This window comes from Cydia amplana, chromosome Z, assembly GCF_948474715.1.
Source record: "Cydia amplana chromosome Z, ilCydAmpl1.1, whole genome shotgun sequence".
NCBI lineage: Eukaryota > Metazoa > Arthropoda > Insecta > Lepidoptera > Tortricidae > Cydia > Cydia amplana.
This window is the reverse complement of record NC_086096.1, coordinates 7,546,346-7,570,682: the sequence shown is the minus strand read 5'-3', so window position 1 is coordinate 7,570,682 and position 24,337 is coordinate 7,546,346. Positions and strand designations below refer to the sequence as shown.

Below are 24,337 nucleotides of genomic sequence, written 5' to 3'. Positions count from 1 at the left end.
CCGGCGGGCTGGCGGCTGTGGCGGACGTATAAATAACATTTAGCGGGCACCGGCGACTCGGATTATGAGGTCGCAGGACTCAATTAAATTGTGCTACCGGCCCGGGCTTTTGCTGTGGACTTTTGCCGTGACCTCCCACTGGATTTGCAGATAAATGGGCCCACTTTACACACAACGTTGCCGTTTGCACGATATTCGGATGAATTCATGATAATGAGTTCGCCGCAGCGGTTTATGGTTTTGGTTAGTTTTTGATGGCTCATGCTGGAACTGTTATGGGGTTATGGTTAACATTTTAATGCGCGTAAAAGGACTACCTACTAATGTTCACCACATGGGGTCTGAAAGATACTGCTTTTTATGGATAATACTACCAATCATTTACTTACTGCAATGTTTAATTTAAAATTCTTATGTTTTGTTATTCCAATAAAGAAATCCTGTCAATTACCGAGGAAGTAATGCGTATCATTATTAGGTAGTAATGCGTATTATTGTAACTCATAAAACAGGCGAGTTAATCTACGAAATTCTTCGTGCTTAGCTGCCGTAGGTACTTTATTAGCTACAGTATTCTATGTAGAAGAAAATTAAATTCCTGAATACGAAAAATATTTTAAAACACTATTTTCTAAAGCAAATCAACCGCATGATATAGAGAAAAGTAATATTTCTTTTATCTTTTGTATGTACCTACTTCAAGAGCTAAAACGGATTAAGATCTATATTACTAAACAATAAAAACGACTTTTAACTACAAACTGGCGTTAGTAAAAATCCCATAAAAGTATAATGAAATAAGTTAATCGCACACGTGGTGATCGGCCAAATTATCACGTTCATCGACGCATGACGCTCTCAACTTTATTGACGTGCGTTAGGGTTACCAGGCGTCAAGATTTTCCTGGAATAACCAGGTTTTATGGAGATAGGCTGCACAATGCAAATAAACATTCGGAGTCTGTACCTATGTCAGCGTTTGGCAAGCAAAATTTTTGGTTAGTAAAAAATATATACCTATATTTATACCTATGCGCGATTTGCGCGAAGGGGTAACTTCCCATACGAATTTTGAATTTTTACTGAAAAAAGTTGGGTTGCCGGAGTATAAATTTAAAATAAATGTTTGAAACCGCTTTAGATGTATTTATAATAAAAGTGCTTTTAGTTTTTCGACGCAAGTGTAAAATTATGGAAATATATACAAGTGATAAAATAATAGGTATACAGACAAAACAGTTATTAGGTTAGGTGTATCATACTGTTACGTTCCAAAATCAGGGTTTTGTTAGGTCATCAGAAGTTCGTTTCAGGTAACCCTACGTACGAGTGTAAAATTGGAATTGGAACAATGGCGCCCGTTGTCCTGGCGTAATTTTCCGTCTAATTGACTGATCGCAACCAGCCGTGGCAGGGTTGACGTCAAGTTGCACTTTAACTGCGTGATACGACCCACGGTCCAAATTGAACCGATGCCATAGAGAAATATAGTGAGACAAGAGTGCTCACTCCATACATCAGTTTTGGTACCAAAAAGACTATTAATTTTAGTGTCTACATCTAGTATCGAGTAGCGGAACTATCAGTACTGCTACTTGACAATAGATGTATTACCGACCGGAAAGTCTTATGCTCAATGCTCAACAACATAAGACTTTCCGGTCGGTGCTACATCTATTGTCAAGTAGCAGTACTGATAGTTCCGCTACTCGATGCTAGATGTAGACACTGAACTTAATGTATTTTTGGTACCAAAACTGATGTATGGAGTGAGCAATCTATGTTTTTTTTTCTATACCGATGCAGAAACGAAAATAGGCAAACATAATCTCTCGGGGTGAATTCGAACGCATCGTGCGAATTGATGCTGAGATTGAAAATTATCTAATATTCCGTTATTAGGTACTTTATATTCTATAGTAGGTATATAGTTACTCACGTAGCTTCCGTACGATGACCGATTTTGTGAAGTCTGGATTTCTTCGGCGAACAGCCATAGAAAGATGAAGTAATGATATAACGCCACTGTACATATTTGAAAAGTAAAAAGATGTTACACACCGAAATTAGAATACGTTAATGTTCAAGTTTATATTCTATTACCAAATATGTAGTAGGTAGGTAAAAAAGTTTCTATCACATACTTATAGAAGTCTTGTAGGTACATACCTATAGAATAGGTCGGGACATAACCCTTATACAGGGTGACACCCAAGACGTAATACAAAATAAGTAATTCTGACTTAATTGAAGATCGAGAACACGATGCACTAACTCAGTTGTTAAAGTTAATCAAAATTATTTTTTGTAATTTTCTAACAAAATAATTAGTTAAAATCTCGTAGTGTGGACACACTGTCGTGTGGCACCTATTTGTCATGTTAACTAATTCTGACATTTAAAACATAAAACTACACTCATATGATGTACACTCGAAAGCAATGAAAATGGCTAACTTTTTATGGTGATTCTCATAGAACCGACCGGAGACCGTTTTTGTTGCTCTTGAGTGCAGTAACATTCTTTTGTACATTATGTCTAATAATGTAATAATTAGCGATAAGTAAGTAGGTACCTACTTGTTTAAAAGATTTTATTGCTAAATCAGACAAATCCAAAGTTTAGACGTATTTCAACAAATGTTCGAAGTGACCACCAACATGCGCTTCACATTATTCTGCACGACGTCAAGATTCCTCCTGACTGATTCTACCAAGTACAAACTGGTTGGCATTCAGAATTTCCTATCCAACGCTCAGGAAAAGTTTGGTCAAGGTAATTTCGTACCCGCAAAGAAAAATGTGCTGGAGCCCCATCTTGTTGAAAATACAGATTCTGTGGCTTCTGGGGGTCGGATAAAATAAGTAAGCACCTGTGTTCGAAACGCCTCCGAGTATCTTGGGCGTCGAGCTCTACGTTGGGCATGAACTGGGACTGTAAATTGCCCATGGTCTCTCAAATTTTGTACGAGTATGTAGGAGTTGATCAATTGCCGTGTTGGAATTGGGCACTCTGTACCGTTCGTGAAAAAGTGCTTGCGTCCGCACCGTACTCCGCGATGTAAAGTACATTTCTGCCATGACAACTCGCTGGATATTTGTAAATGGATATGGAGGAGGCATTATTCATTTAATAACACGAGTTCGCTACAATGGCAGGCTAACCAAAGTTTGTTATGACAAGCGATTTCAATAATGTGTCAAACTGCATTTTATTCATAAATTATCGGTCGAGATAATCAAAAAAGGTGAGTGTTTACTACGAAAGTGGTTACAAACTTTTTTTTCTTTTTAAGTAGGTAGGGTAACCATACTGAGCCTAAAAATTAGAGATAAAATTAAACCAATAATGTTCATGTTAATGATTACTTTAACAACACGAGACCTAGCAGGGGCTTATAACACCAGGAAAATGATTCCGAAAAACATATTTTGTATTACGTCTTATGTGTCACCCTGTATGTATTTCAATCTGGCGAGTTTCAGTAAATAAATAAGAATTGTCTTGTCTCCCTGGAAAAATAATCATACTTAAATGATATTTCCAACGTGTTTGCATTTATCAAAGTTGGCAACTTCGATAAATGTAAAAACACTATAAATAGCTGAGAAATTATAAATCAATTTCACGTACAAAATTGACATAATATTATCATAACTGTGATAAAACTGAAATGGCTATATTTTCATTTGATTTATTTCAAAAATGTTAATAAATCCAAAGAATTTGTTTTTATACATTTTAATGTCATAATGTTAGCATATGGCAGGTAACAAAACAATATGTATGTATGTTTGGCGATAAATAATGACTGATAACAAAAATTCGAAGTGTTTGAAATATTTATTATTGAAACGGTAATTTTTAGCTACTAAATCCCATGCCTTGACAAAAAAAGAGTATTGTCTTCAACTATCTTTATTTTAAGACATAATTTTTCGTGTGCTCCAAATTTGCACTGCGTTTTTTCGAAGGCCGTTTACGGTCTTGAACACTGATACGGGTAGGTAATTAAAAAGTTACTAAGACAGCACCGGTGTTGCCAAATTAAAAAGTTGCTAAAATGTAGGGGGCTAATCAAAGAGTAGTATAATATATAGGACAGGGCAAATTTCACGCGTTAAATACATAGGAAATAACTTAATTGTTGTAGAATGCAAAACGTAGCATCTACTGCAATAGTTTGTGAACAGTAAATTTATTTCAATAGCCTATACAAGTATCAAAATATATTAAATATTAATATCAAATATATTCTATATCAAAAGCCTTAATTTACAGTCAGTCAATTTGTTCGTCTGAATCTATGTCAGCGAGCTGACCTAACAACCGTACTAAGTGGACAGTTAAACATTATTAAAGTTTCAATTAGCGTTTTACATCAACTATTGTTGTCTTGGCTAGGTCCCCTGGCCCCGTAGCCAACATGCCAATCGCTAACGCTCCGTAGCGAACGATACGCAACTGTCACTGTCACACTAATATGGAAGAGTGATAGAGAGTCACAAAGCGATTCGATGGCGAAGCGATAGCGATATTGTCACCTTGGCTAGGCCGCCAGGTCAGTTATGAGTGTTACTACGGTTCACTACGTGCGCGAGCGTGACTCGCACTTGGCCGGATTTTTTTCTGACTTGCTATTTTATGCACTTCAGTAACCTGTGAATTTTCTTGAACAAGGGTATTGACAGATCAGAAACATTATGCCGCATGTATTTAACAATTCATTAATAATTGATGAATTCATTAGACAATTTAAGTAAATAAAACATTATTCTGTGAAATTTGTGTATATGTGTATTCTAGTGGTGTAATATGTTTTTACAAGCTTTTATTTACTTTCACCTGACCGTTGTCTGTTTGTCGGTCTGTAATCAAATCTTGCAAGTTAAATTTGATCCACTTCCCGGTTTCCGATTGAGCTGAAATTTTGCATGCATGTATAAATCGGATGACAATGCAATATTATGGTACCATCGAGCTGATCTGATGATGGAGACAGGAGGTGGCCATAGGGACTCTGTGATGAAACAACGTAACCTAATTTTGTTAGGGGTTTTTAGAATTGTCTCGATGAGTATTAGTTATCTGTCGTAAGAAAAGTACAGTCAGCGATAAAAGCTTGTACCATAAATGAAATTTTTGCCAAAAACTTATTTAGAAGTAATTTTCTGTATAAGTTGTGTGTTCAATGTTCATTGATTAGTGTCGGTACCCATATTATATTATACCTATTGTATTTACCTACATGTACCTACATATTTGCATACTACAACTATTTGCATACCTACTTTTATTGTTACAAAACAGAACAGTACTATAGCATTGCAGCATGCTGTAAGGAGTATGTTTGCTTCGCGCTCAACTTGGCGGGGGCACTGCCGTGCCCCCAGATTTATTGAAAGAAAAGTTTGTAACAACGTATGTAAAATAATTAGCGATTCTCAATTCCGCCTGTGAACCTCATGTGGTAGTCCACAAAGAACCCTTATTACTCATATTATCTTCATGTCAATCTGTCAGTCCCTTGGTACGTACTAGAAAGTTGTTAATGGGTATATGACTGTCAAAGTGGCAAAACATTCAATAAGTTATTAAATTATACGTAAAGAGAGGTCGCTCATAACATCATACAGGTCGTGTAGTTCATTTTAAAATGTAGAATTCTTGTCTCCACAGTATCATTTATCTATGGGTGCACCTACGTGTAATTCCATTCATTCATTCATTCATACCATTCGCCTCTTTCTAAATTTCATAAAAGTAGGATGTGTATTTTTGTTTCATCTTTAAGGGTATGAAAAATCTGATGGTGTAAACCATTTTTCTAATCAAAGCAGTGAGCATAGCCTGATTCTCATGATCTTTACTAGTTTTCTTTTTCAGATATTTTTTAAAAGCTTGTTGCGGATGACTGATGTAATCTGGTTAGCATAAATACACAAATATTTATTTTTATTGATTATGGGTGAAGATTAAAAATGCAAGAGAATTGTGGAAACCATTTATTAGCTTGCATTCCAAAATTCGTCCCTGAAAAATAGAAGAATTATGTTAGTTTACTGATAAAAAAATACATTAGGCACTCGCAAGGCTGTTTTAATTAACCTAATTATATCTAGGGATATAAATCATTAATTCAAGAATAATTTGCCGCTCAATAAAAAAATAACATACCTATGTCAAAAACGCTCATCATTTATTGTCTTTTAAAACCTATTGAATTATTTTCATTTTACATTCAAAATATTTATTAAGAAGGTTTTTCATTATTCCAGCGTACCTATTTATTATTTTCCCAATCACAGATTCAGTGAATGAATGAAACAAGAAAAACACTTCATGTCACATAAAATGGCCGACGATAGGGAAACGTTTGTACGTACCTGATGTTATGATGACTATTCCTGCGCGTAGAAGTTTTTTATTTTATTTTAGAAACTGCAAACAGAATGTTGGCTACCATGTCTAATCCAACAGGGACGCTACTTCCGCTCCTGAGATTTGTGTGTTTTTAAGATGATCGTATTGTCTTTCAGTTATATTTAAATCAACTTATCTATATCTAAACAAAATCTACTTATAACAAACGTTTTGAGTGCTTTCTTTTGAATTGGGTACTCAGACAATAGACATAATCTTTTTTTTTTCTGAGGTAATTCATTTAGGTCATAACTAGGTGCTTTGGTGTAATTCTGATAATTACGTACCTAAGTACCTACAGTCAGACCGAGAAAAGTCTGCAGCGATTTTGATAGCCCACGCAGTGCAAGTGTCATTTTAAACGTCAAACTTCTATGAATTTATGACGTGTACATAACACTTGCACTGTGTAGGCTATCAAAATCGCTGCAGACTTTTCTTGGTCTAACTCTATTTCAAATGCAACGGACCGATATTGTTAAGAACGTAATTAGTAGTAACGTTTGAAATTTGTAATAGAAGTGCTTTCCTAGGGGAATCCAGTTAAAAGTCGCTACATACTTAGTTATGATTATTTATATTATCCGGAAGGGCACGAAATATTTTTTTATGGGATGGGAAGTGGGTCGATGGTGTCTGACCATTACAAACCTATCTATATTTTTTCCGCAGTCTTCACGAACGGGAAAAATCACATTAACGTTTTTTCTTGACATTTCAAAGTTATGTTTTTGCGATTGGCGACCGAAATATCCGTTAAGATTAAAGATGTGTCACACTGAAACGTATAATGGCTAGCTAAGTTTAATGTTTAGCTATTTGTATACCTGCGCGTTATCTGATGGTGTACCAGGCGCCATCTGCCTTCGATAGGCATCTCCGTCCTTGCGAGCATCGGATTTCAACGATTATAGCCGTCTAAACAGGAACAAAAAATGTCATAATTTTGTCCCTTACCGCGGTCCAGCGTCATATACTTCTAGGCTTAACGGCAGTATTGCTAATTAACAAGTGAATGTAACATTTTTAGACGTTTTTAGTTTGTACTATTTTAATTTAGTACAATCAGTAGCAGAGGATGTTATGCGGACGAGAAGGGGTTCTGAGCGTATAGGTACCTACCTACTAATTGATTAGGTACCTATTTTAGCCATCTCATCCGTTTAGCTAATTTTGCTGCTAACTCAAGATTTGTTTGTTTGTTTGTTTCCTTTATATTTATTTACAGATTAGCAATTATCATGGATGAAGACTATATCCACGTAATTTATGGTAATTATTTAACATAAACAAACCCGTTACTTTGCGCCGTCGGAAACGTAAAAAGGCGACTTCTATTGAATTATAAAATAGAATAGAATAGAAATATTTTTATTCGTGAGCACAAACACGCAGAGAAACATAAAAAAGGAGAAAGTGCCACGAAATGGTCTCACCTCAGCATGTTGCTGGCGACTTCCAGCGCTGATCTTCCGATGAGACCATCCGGTGAAACAATCACGACAGGTAACAGGGGTTGGCAAATGATTTGGCGTGCCTATGCCTGTAGCGCCAATAGTTATTTGTACAACAAGAGATCAACATTTGACATTTCTTCGAGTGCTTATTTTGAGTCCCGTGCAAGTGAAAGATTCTATACTAGATTCACTCGCTACGCTCGTGAATCTAATTTAGAATCTTGAGCGTAGTAAGGGACTCAAAAGCGCACGAGATGCAAATAACTTTGATCTCGTGTAGTTCACAAAACTTTTCACCTCAGCAGTGAGAACATATTATTATTAATTAGAGAACCCGAAAAATGTGTTCCTTCTTCATCACTTACCTATTCACTCATGTTTTCTTAAGATATACCAACAATTAAGTTTTCACCTCAGAGCTCCTCGAGCTGCTGAGGTGAAAAATCTTTTTACTCATAGCCTATGTTTACCAAGTATGTATATTTAGAATTATAATTACTTTGTTGTCAATTAATTGTGTCAATAAATGTTGTGTGTTATTTGTCAATAAGACAAAATTTAATGACGGTCAAATTGATAAAAAAAGCATGCCGTCCTAAGAAATATATTTTGCCGTAAAATCAACCTACTATAGACTCAACCTACCTACTATAGATTATGTATGTAGTAAATATACCTACCTAGTCGCTTTTTCTTTCGCCTGTCATGTCATATAAATATTTCAGGATAAGTAATTATAACTGAATTAAGTTTCAGCTCATAAACTGGTGAACAGATTTGGATGCGGATTGTATTGCGGTGACTTTTAGACTTTTTATCATAATTGGTTACTTACTCCTTACTCAATTTGTGTGTTGGAAGGTTTTTTAATTTTATATTTAATGTTATGCTGGGTTTTTGTTAGTTATTTGTCGTTATATAGGTACCTACACTCATGGACTCATGGACCTTTAGAGTAACGCAAAAAAGAGTTAAATTACTTATTTAGAAATTACCTACTTTCGGTTGTACTTAATTAATCCAGTAATCAAACCGTTGGTTTGCGTTCCTCTAAATTTGTTCATGAGTATATCAGGAATAAGGTACTAATTATCATATACAAGGCATCCTTTTTGATAGCAATCCTACAATTATCATCATACCTTTAAATACGCAAAACTTGTTAAAATTGTTGTTCTCATATTTAGATGACTTCTATATCTAGGATCATATTTTTATGATATGATAATCTACACTATAGACATATGTACATATGTTTACAAAGAAAACTACTTTTTATTATTCTGAATCTATCTTACGGTTTATGCGATACAGCCTGTTGAAGTGTTGATAGACAGACAGACAGCGAAGAGTCGAAGATTACGCCTTAGACTAAACAGGTTCTTTTTGACACGTGCTTATGTAGTGTTATTAGAAAAACATGTCATTAAAAACAATATTTAGCTACAAGCAAAAAGCGTTAAAGTATGTATAAAGTTACTCTTTAACATACTTTGTTGAAGTTTATAAAATTAATTTGTTAAAGTAAATATATATTCATTAAACAAATACAAAATATGGTTACATCAGTTTATTTATAAATAACATGTAGGTTCTATTTTATTACTTTTAACGATTACAATAAAATAATCATAATCAAAAACAAAAGGTACATAGATAGAAAATTATACTTACCAATAATTCAACCACTTTAATTAAAAAAATCTCAGTTTTTTCTTCACTTATTAAACATAACAAGTTAAATTAAAATAATGTTTAAAAACCTAGATACTTATTAGGTAAGTACATAAATATTAGGTACCTACCTATTTATTTATTTAGCCTACATATATGTATAGGACTATTCCTACATAGAAGGTATAATGATTAATGATACATAGGTATTATTATCTTAACTAAGACCAATAACAACACCTCAAACAACAACATCCTTCAAGTTATTAGGTAATATATTTAGGTACTATTTAGGAAAATCAACAGTTTGTCTACTTCACCTAATAATAATACAAGTTCTTTATTTCACACTTTAAAAAACATAATAGTGGTACAAATATATTAAGGACATAAATAAATAAACAAATAAGAAATTAAACTGCATGCACTAAAGCGATCTCTACCAGAGAACTTTAGGGTCCGTATCTGCCAAAAATATTGATTGGTTTTAGGTAATAGAAAACCACCTATCTTGCTATAATAACAACGAAACCTATTTTGCGTATTAAATTACGAGATTAAGTATTTAAAAAAGGTAGTTATTAGGTAAGTAATTGGTTTACTACAGGGGTAGGTACCTAGGTCAGTTAGATTAATTTATTTTGATACGAGTAGGTAGGTGTAGTACCTATAGTAATATAATAGTGTAATATAGTATCTAGTCAGTGGTTAACTAACAATTCAGTGGGATCTTAAATAAGCATCATACACTACAGCTTTTTATTTATAAGAATTATTAAGAATATTACTTACATTATTAAGTGTTAAGGTAAGATTGTCCCATTATAATATTTATAATTGGTTTTTAGCTACATATAGGTATAGCTAGTGCCGATGCCGAGTGGTCTCACTTAGATTATTCATTTGTTACAGAATGTTGCGTGCAAAAATTTATAATTAGGTAAAAAAACTTCCTTCTTCTATAATTAATACATAGCCGCATTCAATACGATGTAAATGGGTAGTTAACAATTTCCCAATGTATAATAATTATAAATAGGTAGGTACTAATTAGTTTTTTTATTAGATAATCTTTCAACATTGTTTACAAACATTTTTTGTTCTCATATCAGGGTAATATTACAATTCATATGTAATATGAATTGTAATGTACAAAGAAGAATCCCCTATAAGAAATGTTTTCCAATTAGGTAACCTTTTAGCAATTGATCGCAATACCTACCTATTAGGTGTAGTACCTACGCGTTTTCTAACATGAACTGAAAACCATTAGATAACAACTAAGATATAATGCTTAAATATTTTTTCCAACAAGATTATGCATTATTTCTAGCAAGACTATGTATTCTAAGTAGAATCATTAATCCCTTTTTATTTTAAGATTGATAACACCTGTATTTAAAGCTATTAAACTTTTGGGTAAATATTACATGGCATCAAGACAACCTGCCTGTTGATTATTGACTTTTGTATTAAAAATAGGTTCATTCTGCACCAGATAAAGCGTATGCAGGAGCTAAGAAGATTATAAATTATGTTCTAGGTAGGTGGTAATGAGACTAACCTGCGAGGCGGGCGGGTATGAGTAGCCAAACTGTGCGTACGCTGCCATCGGGACGATCATATGGGCGGATTCACTAAACACTGTCTCTCAAAGTCTTAAAACACGGACGTATTCCTACAAATATTGAAAAATAATTAAGTAAACGTATCACAGGTTGCTTGCGCCGCGGCTGCGCGGTGCGTCGCCATCGCTTCGCTGTTCGTGTGCGAGCGGCCTTAAGCTTGCGCGCGCGCTCGGATCTCGACACAGACTGGCGCGCGCCCGACCCGCTACGCCCCTCCGCCGAAGGACACCACCAATCAGACCCCTCCTCATGGGCGGAGTTTCACTTAACCCTCCAATAGCGAAGCGAGTTTTCTATCCCTTTCGAAACGCCGAACGGAAATATGAAAGGCTATTGGTGGGTTTTATCCCCTCTACTTTGAAAGTACCGCCTGTTCGGAGGCGCCACCCACGTCCGGGTGGGGCGGGGGAAAAAAGCGTTAGTGTAGGCTCGACGGGAACATGTTTATGGGTCTCGGGCAGACAGGCCGAGCCGGTGTAGTCCGAGCAAACAAATCTCTAGTGGCAAAAAATGGCCTGACCGAGGACAAGTTGTTTCATTATGCCGCGCCTCGTCAGATTTACGCACTCGACCACCCCCGGGATAAATAAATCTGTAATCGTTTTCGAATGTAATTCTATTGGCAGTTTTAACTCTTGTACAATGCAATACTATTGGTACCAAAATAAGTTGAGGATTGCGCGAACACAATACCTAATTCTGTACGTATACTGTAGTATTATACACTAAAACTACAAAACTAGTAGAGTCGTTCACTATTTACATATAAATATTTATTTTGGTTGCTAGATGGGTATCTACTTTTCTAACATAATAAAATATGAAAACCTATTATTCATTAGGTTTGTACATACCTGTATAAATTTAATAGTATTAATGATAGATACTTTACCCCAAATCTAGTTATTACCTAATTCTTAGTTATAGAGCAGTTTTATAAAAATATATAGGTATTTAGGTACCTACGTAGGTATCAAGTGGTTAATATCCACTAAAACCCAGAGGCTTCCGCTGTGGTTACATCAGTTTATTTATAAATAACATGTAGGTTCTATTTTATTACTTTTAATAATTACAATAAAATAATCAAAAACAAAAGGTACATAGATAGAAAATTATACTTACCAAAAATTCAACCACCTTAATAAAAAAAATCTCAGTTTTTTCTTGACTTATTAAACATGTAGATATGATATATGTAGATACCGTTTAATAATTATTTCAACGGTGTTTCTAAACCTTTTTGTTCCTTAATTTTAACGATAGAGCCCGAAGTACTAACCCTACCTTTCAAATCAATCAATAAGAGAGAAACTAGACTAAACTAGAGTAGATAGGTAGCTACTTGGATATAGGTAATATAAGCACCTACATACCTATAACGTACCTACCTACATCTCAAACACACCATTTCGTTGGATTAGTTCATGCAACCGCTAATTTCGAAACTTCAACCCCTAACCAAAACCCTCCACTGTACATTAAACTCTGAACTCTATGAAGTAGAGTCGATATTCGATAAACGGGGCGAGTGAATAGGTGCGGGCACGTTCAAAGTTATCGGTAAAATTCGGTTTTTAGTACTCAGGCTTTTGTCTAAACACAATATTTTTTTCTTTAAGGTTTGTGTGAAAATTTGGTGTATTAGGTGCAACTTTCTACACAAATATATTTGCTTTAAAGTGTGACATATCCAAAACTTTTGTGTCATATCATAAATTGTACGTTTAACATTTACTCGTCAAAAACGGATATGGTAATAATAAAAGTGCTTTTATTTCATGATTACCATTATATTCACAATATTTGAGTAGTACTATAAATAGTAAACATATGTGCCTAAATGATAAATAAGTTCAATATTTCCTAAATGTAAAATTTTCGAGATTTTTTTTTTATTTTTGCTTCTTTTCGCTTTTCTGTAAACCAATGTAAGTGGCGTATGGCACAAACGTATTCTCACCCAGTGTTCGAGCCGATATGAAGTTTGTTTAGTTTACTGTCCAAATCCCCCCATAGATGTCACTGTTCCCGACGTAAACTAGATAACAGTAGCATTACTTAGGGCCTATATAAGAGAGTGTAAATATGTGAATAAATGTTTGGTAACGTAGCAACTTGTTTCAACAAAGTGGTCCTTCGAGTTGAGAAGAGAAGTGACTTAAGTGACATAGACAGTGCATTCAAAAGTGATCTTTAAGTATAGTTAGTAGAGTCTAAAATCAAGTAAAGTGTCAGTGAGTTAGAACATTTAGAAGTATTTCGAGAAGCCATCCATCAAAATTGTCATAAAAAATTACAAAATTAAAATTCAAGATTTCGGAAAGATTAAATAAATAACGCATATTTTCAAACTCACGAGCAAACGCAGAAAATTCGCCGCTTCAAATTAGTGTTATTTACAAGATCGAAATTCATTGACTTGGAAAAATACAATTTTAGAAATAGAACATGTGAAAATTTTTACACGTCAAACAAAACAAAAATAATATCCATCTGAATTTTCCGTATGAATTTTCCGTAGTGTCAAGAAAAATGTTTTCAAGAATTTACAAGAATGAATAGCTGAGTAAAATAATGTTTGTGAATTAATCCTTAAAGTGCAAATGAGTTACCTACCGTAGTTCTCGTTCAAGAAGTTCCGAGAGAAGAGATTTCGAGTTTTAGATATCTATTTCAAGTTGAGATTTCATGTTTTCTAAAATACCAAGATGTCGTTGCTAGATTTTATAACGGAACAAGAATTTACGTACGGTAGAATACTAAAAGCTAGAGAACATTTCAAAAATTTATTAAACAAGAAGATTACGATCGGGCATGTCAAAACCAGAATAGAGTCTTTGGAAGAATATTGGAGCCGATTCTCAGTAAATCATAGAATAATAGTGAAGCACGCGAAGTTGGCGGAACGAGACGCTTTCCAGTATTTTAAGCAAAACATGTATTTCGAGTGCGAGGAAGTGTACATTGAGTTGAAAGCAGACATGGCAGATATTCTAGAGCAATGGGAAGAAGATGTAAAAACCTTAAGTATTTTTAATTTACCACCTATGTTAGAGACAACCCAATTATTCGAGCCTACAAACACAATCCAGAGAGAATCCCAAGTCACAGTTAAGTCACAGTCATTTCACACAATACCAGTAGCTAAATCTGAATTATGCGAGCAGAGTCATTCACTAAGTAAAGAGTTTCAAGAAATAATATACAAAAGCCATCACTCGTTGTTGCGGAGAGAGTACAAAAGAACATCTTACCAATCCAATGAGAAAGAGCACAAAGAAGATACAAAATACGAGATAGAAAACAAGCAAGGGTTCAAGCAAGATATAGAAACGAGAGCAAAATCGAAGCACACATCTAGAAAAGATACGGAGATGAGCAGAGATTCCAAAACAGAGTATCCAGAGCGAGGAGAGGGAGAAGTCGAGATTCACGAAGACGTTCAAATAGATCAAACTTTCATTGGCATGTATTTGAGAGATGAGGTTAATCACATGTCAAAGAAGTTAGAGTTCCGAGAGATAGATAATCATATGACAGAAGAGACAGGCGAAGAGTTGTACAAGAAAAGAGTCATAAGAGTAGAGGCTGAGATTGTTTTATGCGAAAGAAAGAAAAGAGTGAGACAAAGAGAGAGGAAGATTCAAAGTTCGTCTAAAATCCGTTGGATGGTCTCTATTAGACAATCCTTTAATAGCCTCGGCGCCGAAGTGAACCTTCCAATTTTGAGAATTTGTCTCTGGAAGCCCTGGCAGTCCGAGTTCCTAAATAGAGTAAAAGAAAAGTGGAAGTGAAGACAATCTATATAACTACAAGAGCTATCGAAGAGAGATTTTTTATTTTAGTAATGTTTATTTTATTAAGAAATGACATTCTGTCATTTAGGCGGGAGTATGTTCGAGCCGATATGAAGTTTGTTTAGTTTACTGTCCAAATCCCCCCATAGATGTCACTGTTCCCGACGTAAACTAGATAACAGTAGCATTACTTAGGGCCTATATAAGAGAGTGTAAATATGTGTTTGGTAACGTAGCAACTTGTTTCAACACCCAGCAAAGTATATTATTATGTCATCTATTTCAGTTTATAGGTAGTTATAAAAATGTATTACTATATGCGAATTGTTATTTTTTTAAAGTAAGGTATCTACAGACGAATCACTAACTGTAAACATTCAGTCACGAAGACGCCATAGACAAGTTCAGAATTAAAAAGGTGTAAAAGGATTATTTTTAATAATTAAAATAAATAATTTTGAAAGATTCCCGGTTTTGATTTGACCTTTCCTCACACCATCTCACCTTACCCCTTACCTAACAGGTGATATTGGCCTACGATCCTCATTTACATAAAAAAAGTGATGATTGCCTGTCAGTTCAATTGACGAACCCTTTTTATCTCTTGCTTTATCTTTACCTTTTATTAATGTTTGATTAGAGTTTTATAACCCAATTCAATGTCTTTATTAGGGTCTGAAATTACAAGATAATTAGGTACTTTTACGGAAGAGTACGGTCAATGAAATAAAAATAACCGCTTTATTGTTGTTGGTTTAATTCTGTTTCGAAATAATGTGTTGGCTCATTCAAATAACGTACAAAAAAGTAACACACAACGTGTAGTAACACAACTGTAAATTCTGGAAATTGTGAAGTAACTTGCAAAAAAAACAAGGACACGTTTTGGTAGAGAAGAGTCGTGGAATGTATGGGGCCCAATACATTCCACGACACTTGTCTTTCCGCACAGACTCTAAACATTACCTATCTAAGAGTGAACAGACTAATATGACGGAGACCCGTAAGTTATACCTAAGTTTAAGTTATATTACCTAAGGCACGACGTTCTAACTCTTCTTATTGGTCGGTATTCTTACCTTAAGTAGGTAGGTATATACAAGGACACGTTTGGTAGTTGTCAGAAAGAAGTGAACAAATTGTCAAGAATGGCGGGCATTATCGATTTCTGCATCAACATGAGACACAACGCGTCACGGATATTTTACCTAGGTACAGTCAATTTAATTTCCGACCCATTTCGTAGGTACCTTGTCACAGTGACAATTAATATGAAAGTCGCTAGCGACCTCATACCTACTATTGTCACTGTCACCAAGTACAAAATGGGTCGGTAATGAAATTCTTTGGCTGTAATTTTACACGTGATCGAATTGGACACACCTGTCGCACAACACTATCAAAAATCGAAAAAGTTTAGGTTGGTAAAAAATTGAGGTTTCAAAGTGAGTAAATTTTATACTGAATTGCATAGTATATTTAAGTGTAGGGCCACGAGTTGGCAGTGAGAATTATAGCACCAAGTAGGTATCAATTTAGTGTGTAAATTTTAATACAATTCTTGCCTCGAACTTGACAGGTGCTGTAGATGGCGTTGAACCGCACTATTTAGGTAACTCTAGTCGCCAAAAGTATCTGCCACCCTGGATATCTTTTCCTAATAGGTACTTACGGATAAATCTATACATTAAAAAGTATCTGTCACAGTCTAATTGTTCTACATATAGAGATATACCTATCCCTTTTCATTAAGTTATTAGCGAATTTTTGAAGCTTAGTTACGCTACTTTTATTGATGCTGTCTGTACCTACCTAGGCTACCTAGGTATTAGGTCGGCGTCGGTATCTAGCCGTTGAGTGTTGGATGGCTCGGAAACGTGTATTCTGCACCAAGCGTACCTTTCAGGCCCACTCAATGGTCTCTTATCAACTGGGGAGCCGGATAAGCCCCAGCCGCAAACCGTTTAGTGGTGTGCGGGCTTACACAATCATAATTATCTTGCACTAGTATAATACACGAGGTACAATCGAGTGCGTTCGCTGTGTTCCACGAAAAATTTGCCTCGTTCCTTCCTTGCCACGACCTAACTAGGATGCATTTATGCTCATGGGAGCCTGGGGTCCGCTTGACAACTAATCCCAAGAATTGACGTAGGTTCTAGGATTCTTCATCTTAGTGTGCAAACTGCAATCGTGCTAGGGCAAATGCAGGAAGTCGCGTATATACCTACCTACTGTAATCGTGATAGTACCGTATATTACTAGTACCGAGAGCACAGGGCGGACACGCCATACATCAAAAATGATTTGCGTTTATATGTGTGCGCGGCACGTCTGTACACGCGTCATTGTGTATCTGACGGACTTCTGGCATGCTCTCAGTAGAGCGACTTAAGGTGACAGGCCATTTCCAACCGCAGCTGCACTACTGTTCATTTTAGTATGGAAATTGACAGTAACAGCGACGCGTTCAGTACCAGTAGTGCAGCTGCGGTCAGAAATGGAATGTTACCCTTACGCACACATTCATGTCGCGGCCAGTTGCGGAGCGAGGTAATCCGAGTCGGGGCGGGGCGGTGCGTGGCCGTTCTGTATGATAATACTATTACTTATTCTGTGCCGAGAGTCTAAATGCGGGATTCCACCAGTATTAGTATTAGTATTAGACCAGTAGCGCTACTGTACGAGCATTTTTGTACGTAACGTACCTACAAATAGCCATGTCAGATAAACGTCAGCCCATACAAAAGTTTGCACAATTGTGCAAGATTTTCGGCTAGGGGTACAGGTAGGTACAGGCGACTCCGGTTATTAAATGGTCTAAGCTTGCAAAACAATTTTGAGAAATGCTTATGTACCTAAATTATCGACTTTGTTCACTTGAGGTGGCTTGTGGATACGTGGTATAGGTATCTTACAATGTACCGTAAAATGGGGTGAGTAGGGGCAAAACTGACATTCAAACCTCGATAATATTTTATTTTTACATATGCAAACTGAATGGTGTATATAATAAGTGTTCCGGACGTTTGTATTTTAGTTTTTATTTTATTTTGGGCAGTTCCATTTCATAACTTTGACAATAAACAGGAAATCCCACCTCACCCCGTAGTCCCTCGTAATTGGGGTGAGATGGGATTTCATACAAAGGTGATTTTGTAAGATTGTTGGATCGTTTTTTTTTTTATTATGAGTATTACTAATATAGCTCCATTTTAAATTGGAATACATTATTTTTGTAGCAGTTGCCTTAAAATCCCATCTCACCCCCCTTCATCCCTTCTCTCCCCATTCATAACCCAACTCTCCCCGCGAACCCTACTCACCCCATTTTACGGTACATCGTGACATAAAATTAGCTACATGTTTTTATGTACAACAAAGTGATGACACTAATAATGAGTCTAATGACAAAGTGGTGACATGGTGACACGAGTAGGACCTATTCACAAACATATTCAAAGTAACAAGCCGTTTCGTAAAACATGTACATGTCTTCTCAGTGCATTGAACATTAAAACATTGCAATTGTAATTCGTTTGCCGAACAGCGGAGACTAGTGAATAATATGAACTGTCACAGTTTCTATCTCTAGTCTTAAAACTGTACGGTAGTTAGGTACTTGTCTACTTAATATTGTGCTTTGACCTTTGCTCAAAACCTTTGCTATATTACACACAAACCAAACTGACGACCGGGGTCGTAAAACTTCTCATTCACGCTCGCGTGGTCGAAGGCAGGATAAGAGAGAAAGAGATATGATCCCGGTCGTCAGTTTGGTTTGCGTCTACTATAGTTAACTGCTGTTACTGTATGAAAATTCCTCCCAGATAAAAACGCTGCTTTTTTTGTATGGCGACTATACTGCCCTATCAAGTATTACAGTAGAATCCGCTTGTAATGACATCGAAGGGAAGTGACAAACACGTCATACTAAGCGGATGTCATATAAAGCATACATACAACCGTGAGTTACATTACAACTCTAAGTATGACTCGTGTTTTTGAATATTGCGCGAGAAAATGATGAACCAGGTCCCATGGTAGGTATGTCACAGGCCTACAGAGAAAATTTCAAAAAAGCTGGACAAGTACTCGAAATTTTATAGAAAATTAAGAAAATGTTCATTTCGGAAACGGAAAATTTTGATCCCCTTACTAAAATATAAGAAGCTTCCAAAAATTTTCAATACATATTTCAATTTTCCGACGGCACATCAGTAGGTATAGGTACTACCAAGTTACCAGAGTAGGTACCAAACTAACATTAGGCGCTAAATATAAGAGGTAAAAGAGATCTATATAACCGTTCGATCGCTCCTGAGGTTCTATTGATGTTCTAAAAATAGGAGTTATAGCCGGCTATAACCCCGTAATACACCCGGATTGGGCACGCATTTTTATGTAGAGTCGATCCTTGTATTATTTATTTATAACATAAATTATTAAGAACGAAAGGAAAATAAATTAAAGTAAGTCCCGTTTAGTTAATCACCTACAAGTCTAAAAACTAAATATAAAAGTAACAAACTACGTATTAGCCATAAACCAAACCATAAACCAAACGTTACAGTTATTAGTATTCAATATATTTTTCTAAGACTTAGTCTAGTTTTAGGCCGTTAAGATGATTACAATTATACCTGCGAAAAAAAGTAAACTTTATAATTATTTCTTATATATAATCCACTCACAAATATATATATTTTTACATAGGTACCTACTAGGAAAACCTAGATATATTATTTAGGTGTATAAAACGGAACTTAAATTTTTGAATTAAGTTTTTTTTTATACAAGCCAGTGTCATTTAGTATATTTCAGTTTAGCATGATGGTAACACCATGAATTTTCGCTGTAGGTGAACATATGGGGGTCAAACTTTAAAAGCTACCTATTGACGTCTAGAGCTTAATAGTTTTACCCATACTGAAAGCGACACTGTGTATATTTCTTTAAACTGCTCGGTTCCGGATATGTGTAACATCAAATCTTCCCAAAACAAGTGCGAGTCGGACTCGCGCACGGAGGGTTCCGCACCATCAACAAAAAATAGAGCAAAACAAGCAAAAAAACGGTCACCCATCCAAGTAGGTACTGACCCCGCCCGACGTTGCTTAACTTCGGTCAAAAATCACGTTTGTTGTATGGGAGCCCCACTTAAATCTTTATTTTATTCTGTTTTTAGTATTTGTTGTTATAGCGGCAACAGAAATACATCATCTGTGAAAATTTCAACTGTCTAGCTGTCACGGTTCGTGAGATACAGCCTGGTGACAGACGGATGGACGGACGGACGGACGGACGGACGGACAGCGGAGTCTTAGTAATAGGGTCCCGTTTTTACCCTTTGGGTACGGAACCCTAAAAATAGAACCAACTGACATTGCTTTGCAATATGTCATTAATATCTACTTACCTACGTAATACATCTCCTTAAAACATGCTTGAAACTAAAAATCATGTCACTAATTGCGTATCCAAGTATCCATAGCTCCAGTATCAACATCCGATCAATCGCCTCAGGAGATTTTGAGATTCGGCGAATAGCAACCCTATTATGACCGTTTTAAGACTATTATAAAATACAAAAAGTCTTAGGGCTGGCGCCAAGACATCTATCATCATTAATAACAAGCAATTTAAGATAATTCTGCATTTTTGGAATATATGGGTGAGCCCAGGCGTCTCGCGGGGCAGGAAGCATAAAAACGGACACTAAATAAAACTAGTGGTTGACATGTTGAGTTTTTGCCTTACTAATTACGTGCAACGGAGTGCGTGTAGAAATATTAGTCTCAGTGTAAACAACGACTTAAGCGACAACATCTTTCTACTAAAAAAGCCTTTTCAACCAACCGAGTTCGTGGTGTTCGCGTGAACGGACGGCGAACGTTAGCCGTAAATGCTAACAGTTTAGATATTTATGAACATGTGTACGTAATTAATTTTTACGATGGATCAGATAACGGAGTCGGTGGAGCGATACGCTTGTCGCTTGTCTCAGCAAAGGTTAATTAACACTGGATTGGCTAAGGTTTTTAGGTTTTTCCGAGAATCTGAAACCGGCGGGGGGGTTAAGGTCGTGACTTCACCTCCGTCACAATAGACACCGACTGCCGCCGAAGTGTAAACACAGTTTGAGGACAATTACCTACAATTCGACACCGTTCTGTGACTCGCTTCAAATTCATTCGAAATCGTAAAATCTCATCTCAAAAACGTCAAGATACAATTTCAACTCTAAATGTATCGTGTATTCGGTTCAAAAATGCACTAACCGTATTATTAACTTAACCTGTTCTATTTTAATGTAGTTAGTTCATCGGTAGTTTTTTCGAATATTTTTCGTTCACAAATATTATCTTGCTTCTAGTCATAATTTTTTCATCTACTATTGTTTGCAACTGTCGACGAAAACTGTCTTGTCGTGATCTACATGGGACTAAACAAACGCGCTCATAAAAACTTTCACAAAGCGTGCCAACAGTCACTCCAGGTCAAACCGTTCCATTGGGTTCCATTCAATTCAGATATTGTAGTCATTATATGAATTGGTAAGCAGCGTGAAATAGATGTGCAAATTAAAAAAAATATTGTAAATCAGGATCTATTACATATTTAAATTGTTTGAATATTTAAGTAATAAGTATCCCTTGATATAGGTACATATGTACCTACGTTCTAAACGTGTATCCAGTAGAGTTACCATTAAATACATCGGAGCGACCCAGGTGCTCACAGAAATCTTAACCCGCATCTCTATTTTCACTGCCGGAGGGTGTTCCTTCATCATCATCTTCCTCGCGTTATCCCGGCATTTTGCCACGGCTCATGGGAGCCTGGAGTCCGCTTGGCAACTAATCCCAATACATCTCTCACTTTATGCTTTGCAACAATGTATGTACCTATTAGGATAGCCTTAAACCAACGTTTACAAGTAAGTACGTGTACCTACTCACCAAAAAGCAAGACATGATGTTTATACTTTTACACCTTCTTCCTTTATAATGAGACACAATTGTGTACGTATCTTTGGCGTCTGGCGTATCAATTATTTAACAAAAAAAAATCGTCTTTCTACGGACTTCCAACAAATACCTAAACAGTTACATTGCCTAAACTACCAGTCTCGCCTTTGGTTAATGTGCCTCAATGATAATTTATTAACATATTTCATTGTGATGCGCCATGTCAATAAGTCGCAAATATATTAAATACAAGGTGCTAACATGATTACAAATTATTCTTAACAGTACGAAACAACAAATGAACTCTGAATTGTACACAAAAACACCTTCTGTGACATTGTGATAAACTTCAATGTCAAGTGCAGAATCAAAACATACAATATTATGTCCGTTTTTTAAGTTTTTTCATGTTACCATGTAAGATAATTTTTACTTGACCGCATCAAGCATAAATACTCGGATTCAAATTTTCGAGACCCATAAACAGGTACTTAAAGAATTGCTCCTATAAAAGTCCCGTCCTGCCAATTTAGCGACAGGATGCACCACAAGGTTAACCTTTGGCAAGGTATTTTTATAATTTATATAAGTTTTAGTTTGCCTTAATTTCATTTAGCATTCTGAGTAGTTAATTGTGCATTGTTTGCTGAAATGGAGGTACCTAATATAATAATTTTGATTAATGGCTTACTAAAATTACAAACAAGTATTTTGAATAATTAAAATGTTCTTCAAATTACTTATTCTGTTGTGTTGCAAAGTATTTTATTACAAACAGTTGAAATCTCTCAGAGAGAAATCTTTAAAAACAAGTCATAATAAAGCGTCCGTGACATGTCAGGCCCTGAGGCAGGTGTGGCCCCTAGCCCATGCCCTGACCAGCGACCAACCGTTCCATTAATATGTAACGTGAAACAGCCGCTAACCCGCATCTCAACAATTATTGCCATATCTGACTTTTCTATGACGTAATAGGGCGACTGCTATACATAGTTATTGGCGACTGCATAGTAATTGGCCTTTCCTAACAAATCAGAAAGAAACAAGCGAAAAGAAGTCTTATTGTTAGGAGTGGCCAATTACTATGTAGTGGCCAATAACTGTCACCCTACTTGTAATAGGTATCCTTTACTTTCGCAAATGAAATAATTAACAAACCACAGTTACAGCATCACAAAGAACACTTTAAGCCACCAAGTTGAAACTTTATTGCTCATAAAATTATAAATACAAATGGTGGACTTAATGCTTTAGGCTTAAGGCATTCTCTACCAGTCAACCACTGAGCCAAAAAGAGAGGTTTGTTAGGTGCAGGCTTTATAATACATATCGAAGCTGTAAGTAATTTTCATGATCGCACATACAAAGTAATGTAAAAATAAAAATTGACAAATTACTTACCCACTTTAAGTAGGTACTGTAAGATTAATAAGAACAAGCGAATAAAATTTCTGTCTAAGGATCTAAATGACAAGCCATATTAAAAATTTGGCTTTATCTGGTAAGAGTGGTAAGTGAAGTAGCCAACAAATTCTGCCTATTGTTATTTACAGTGGTAACCGTCAAAATCTATTATGGAACAAAAAGCGGCCGCCCCGCCGGCCAATTCAGCCCGCGCCTATCCTACAGGCTGGATTCAATTAACTGTACAAGGCACGAGTGTAATAAATTCTCTAAACAATCAGAATTCGAGGCCTGGTAATATGTCGGCGTGCATACGCATTGCGGATGGGGCGGCTTAATCAACGGAGTGTCCCGGGTGGACATGTGTTCGAGCTGGGTCAGATACCTGAATATAGATCTAATATTTTGTGCGCGGGTAACGTTATGTAAATACGAGAGAGGGGATTTAAAATGGCCGAGCAATTTTAAGGCCAATTTATTACTTTAATGTTTTCAACTATAAATGTAAAGTAAGTTTACCTTAAACAATTTAAAATAAAATGCTAAATTTTTACTCATAATTGTTTTATCAATGTTTTTGGAGGTAGGAACACAAAAAATATTTATCAACGCTAGTTTTTTTAATGCAATTTCCTTACTCCAGCTTTAACAATCATAACTTTAAAATGTTTCAATAATTTATTCGACACATTCGACTCGTCGGCTCACCCGCTGGGAAAATAATGATTTTTTAATTGAACCATTTCCGTATTTACTAATGACAAATATTACTTACATACGAGCTCCGAATGTGTATTGTTGTCTATCGGTCATAAAACTCTCGGACAGACCTCATTAATATGTATCGGCTTAGCGCTCGTTATATAGGAACAAAATACTATTTTCATCATTGTTTAAATCTTGTAGTCATTAATCAAATAAAATGTAACAAGCTCTTAACGACGACCTACATGTTAATTGATGTATAAAGAATGAATTGT

At 35.8% G+C, this 24,337-nt stretch overlaps 1 protein-coding gene across 3 annotated transcripts in view; it reads right to left on the bottom strand.

Annotated features, from left to right (window-relative positions):
• Window positions 1-24,337, bottom strand: part of LOC134661687 (homeobox protein araucan) — a 116,339-nt gene that overhangs the window by 48,018 nt on the left and 43,984 nt on the right. Inside the window, exon 1 of one of the 3 annotated variants that reach the window (XM_063517846.1) lies at window positions 11,119-11,421. The exons of the other annotated variants lie outside the window; for them this stretch is intronic. Within the exon in view, the coding sequence (XP_063373916.1) occupies window positions 11,119-11,178 (60 nt within the window). The 5' untranslated portion in view covers window positions 11,179-11,421. Of the gene's footprint in view, window positions 1-11,118; window positions 11,422-24,337 lie in introns of those variants that run through there. 3 annotated transcript variants of the gene reach the window in all.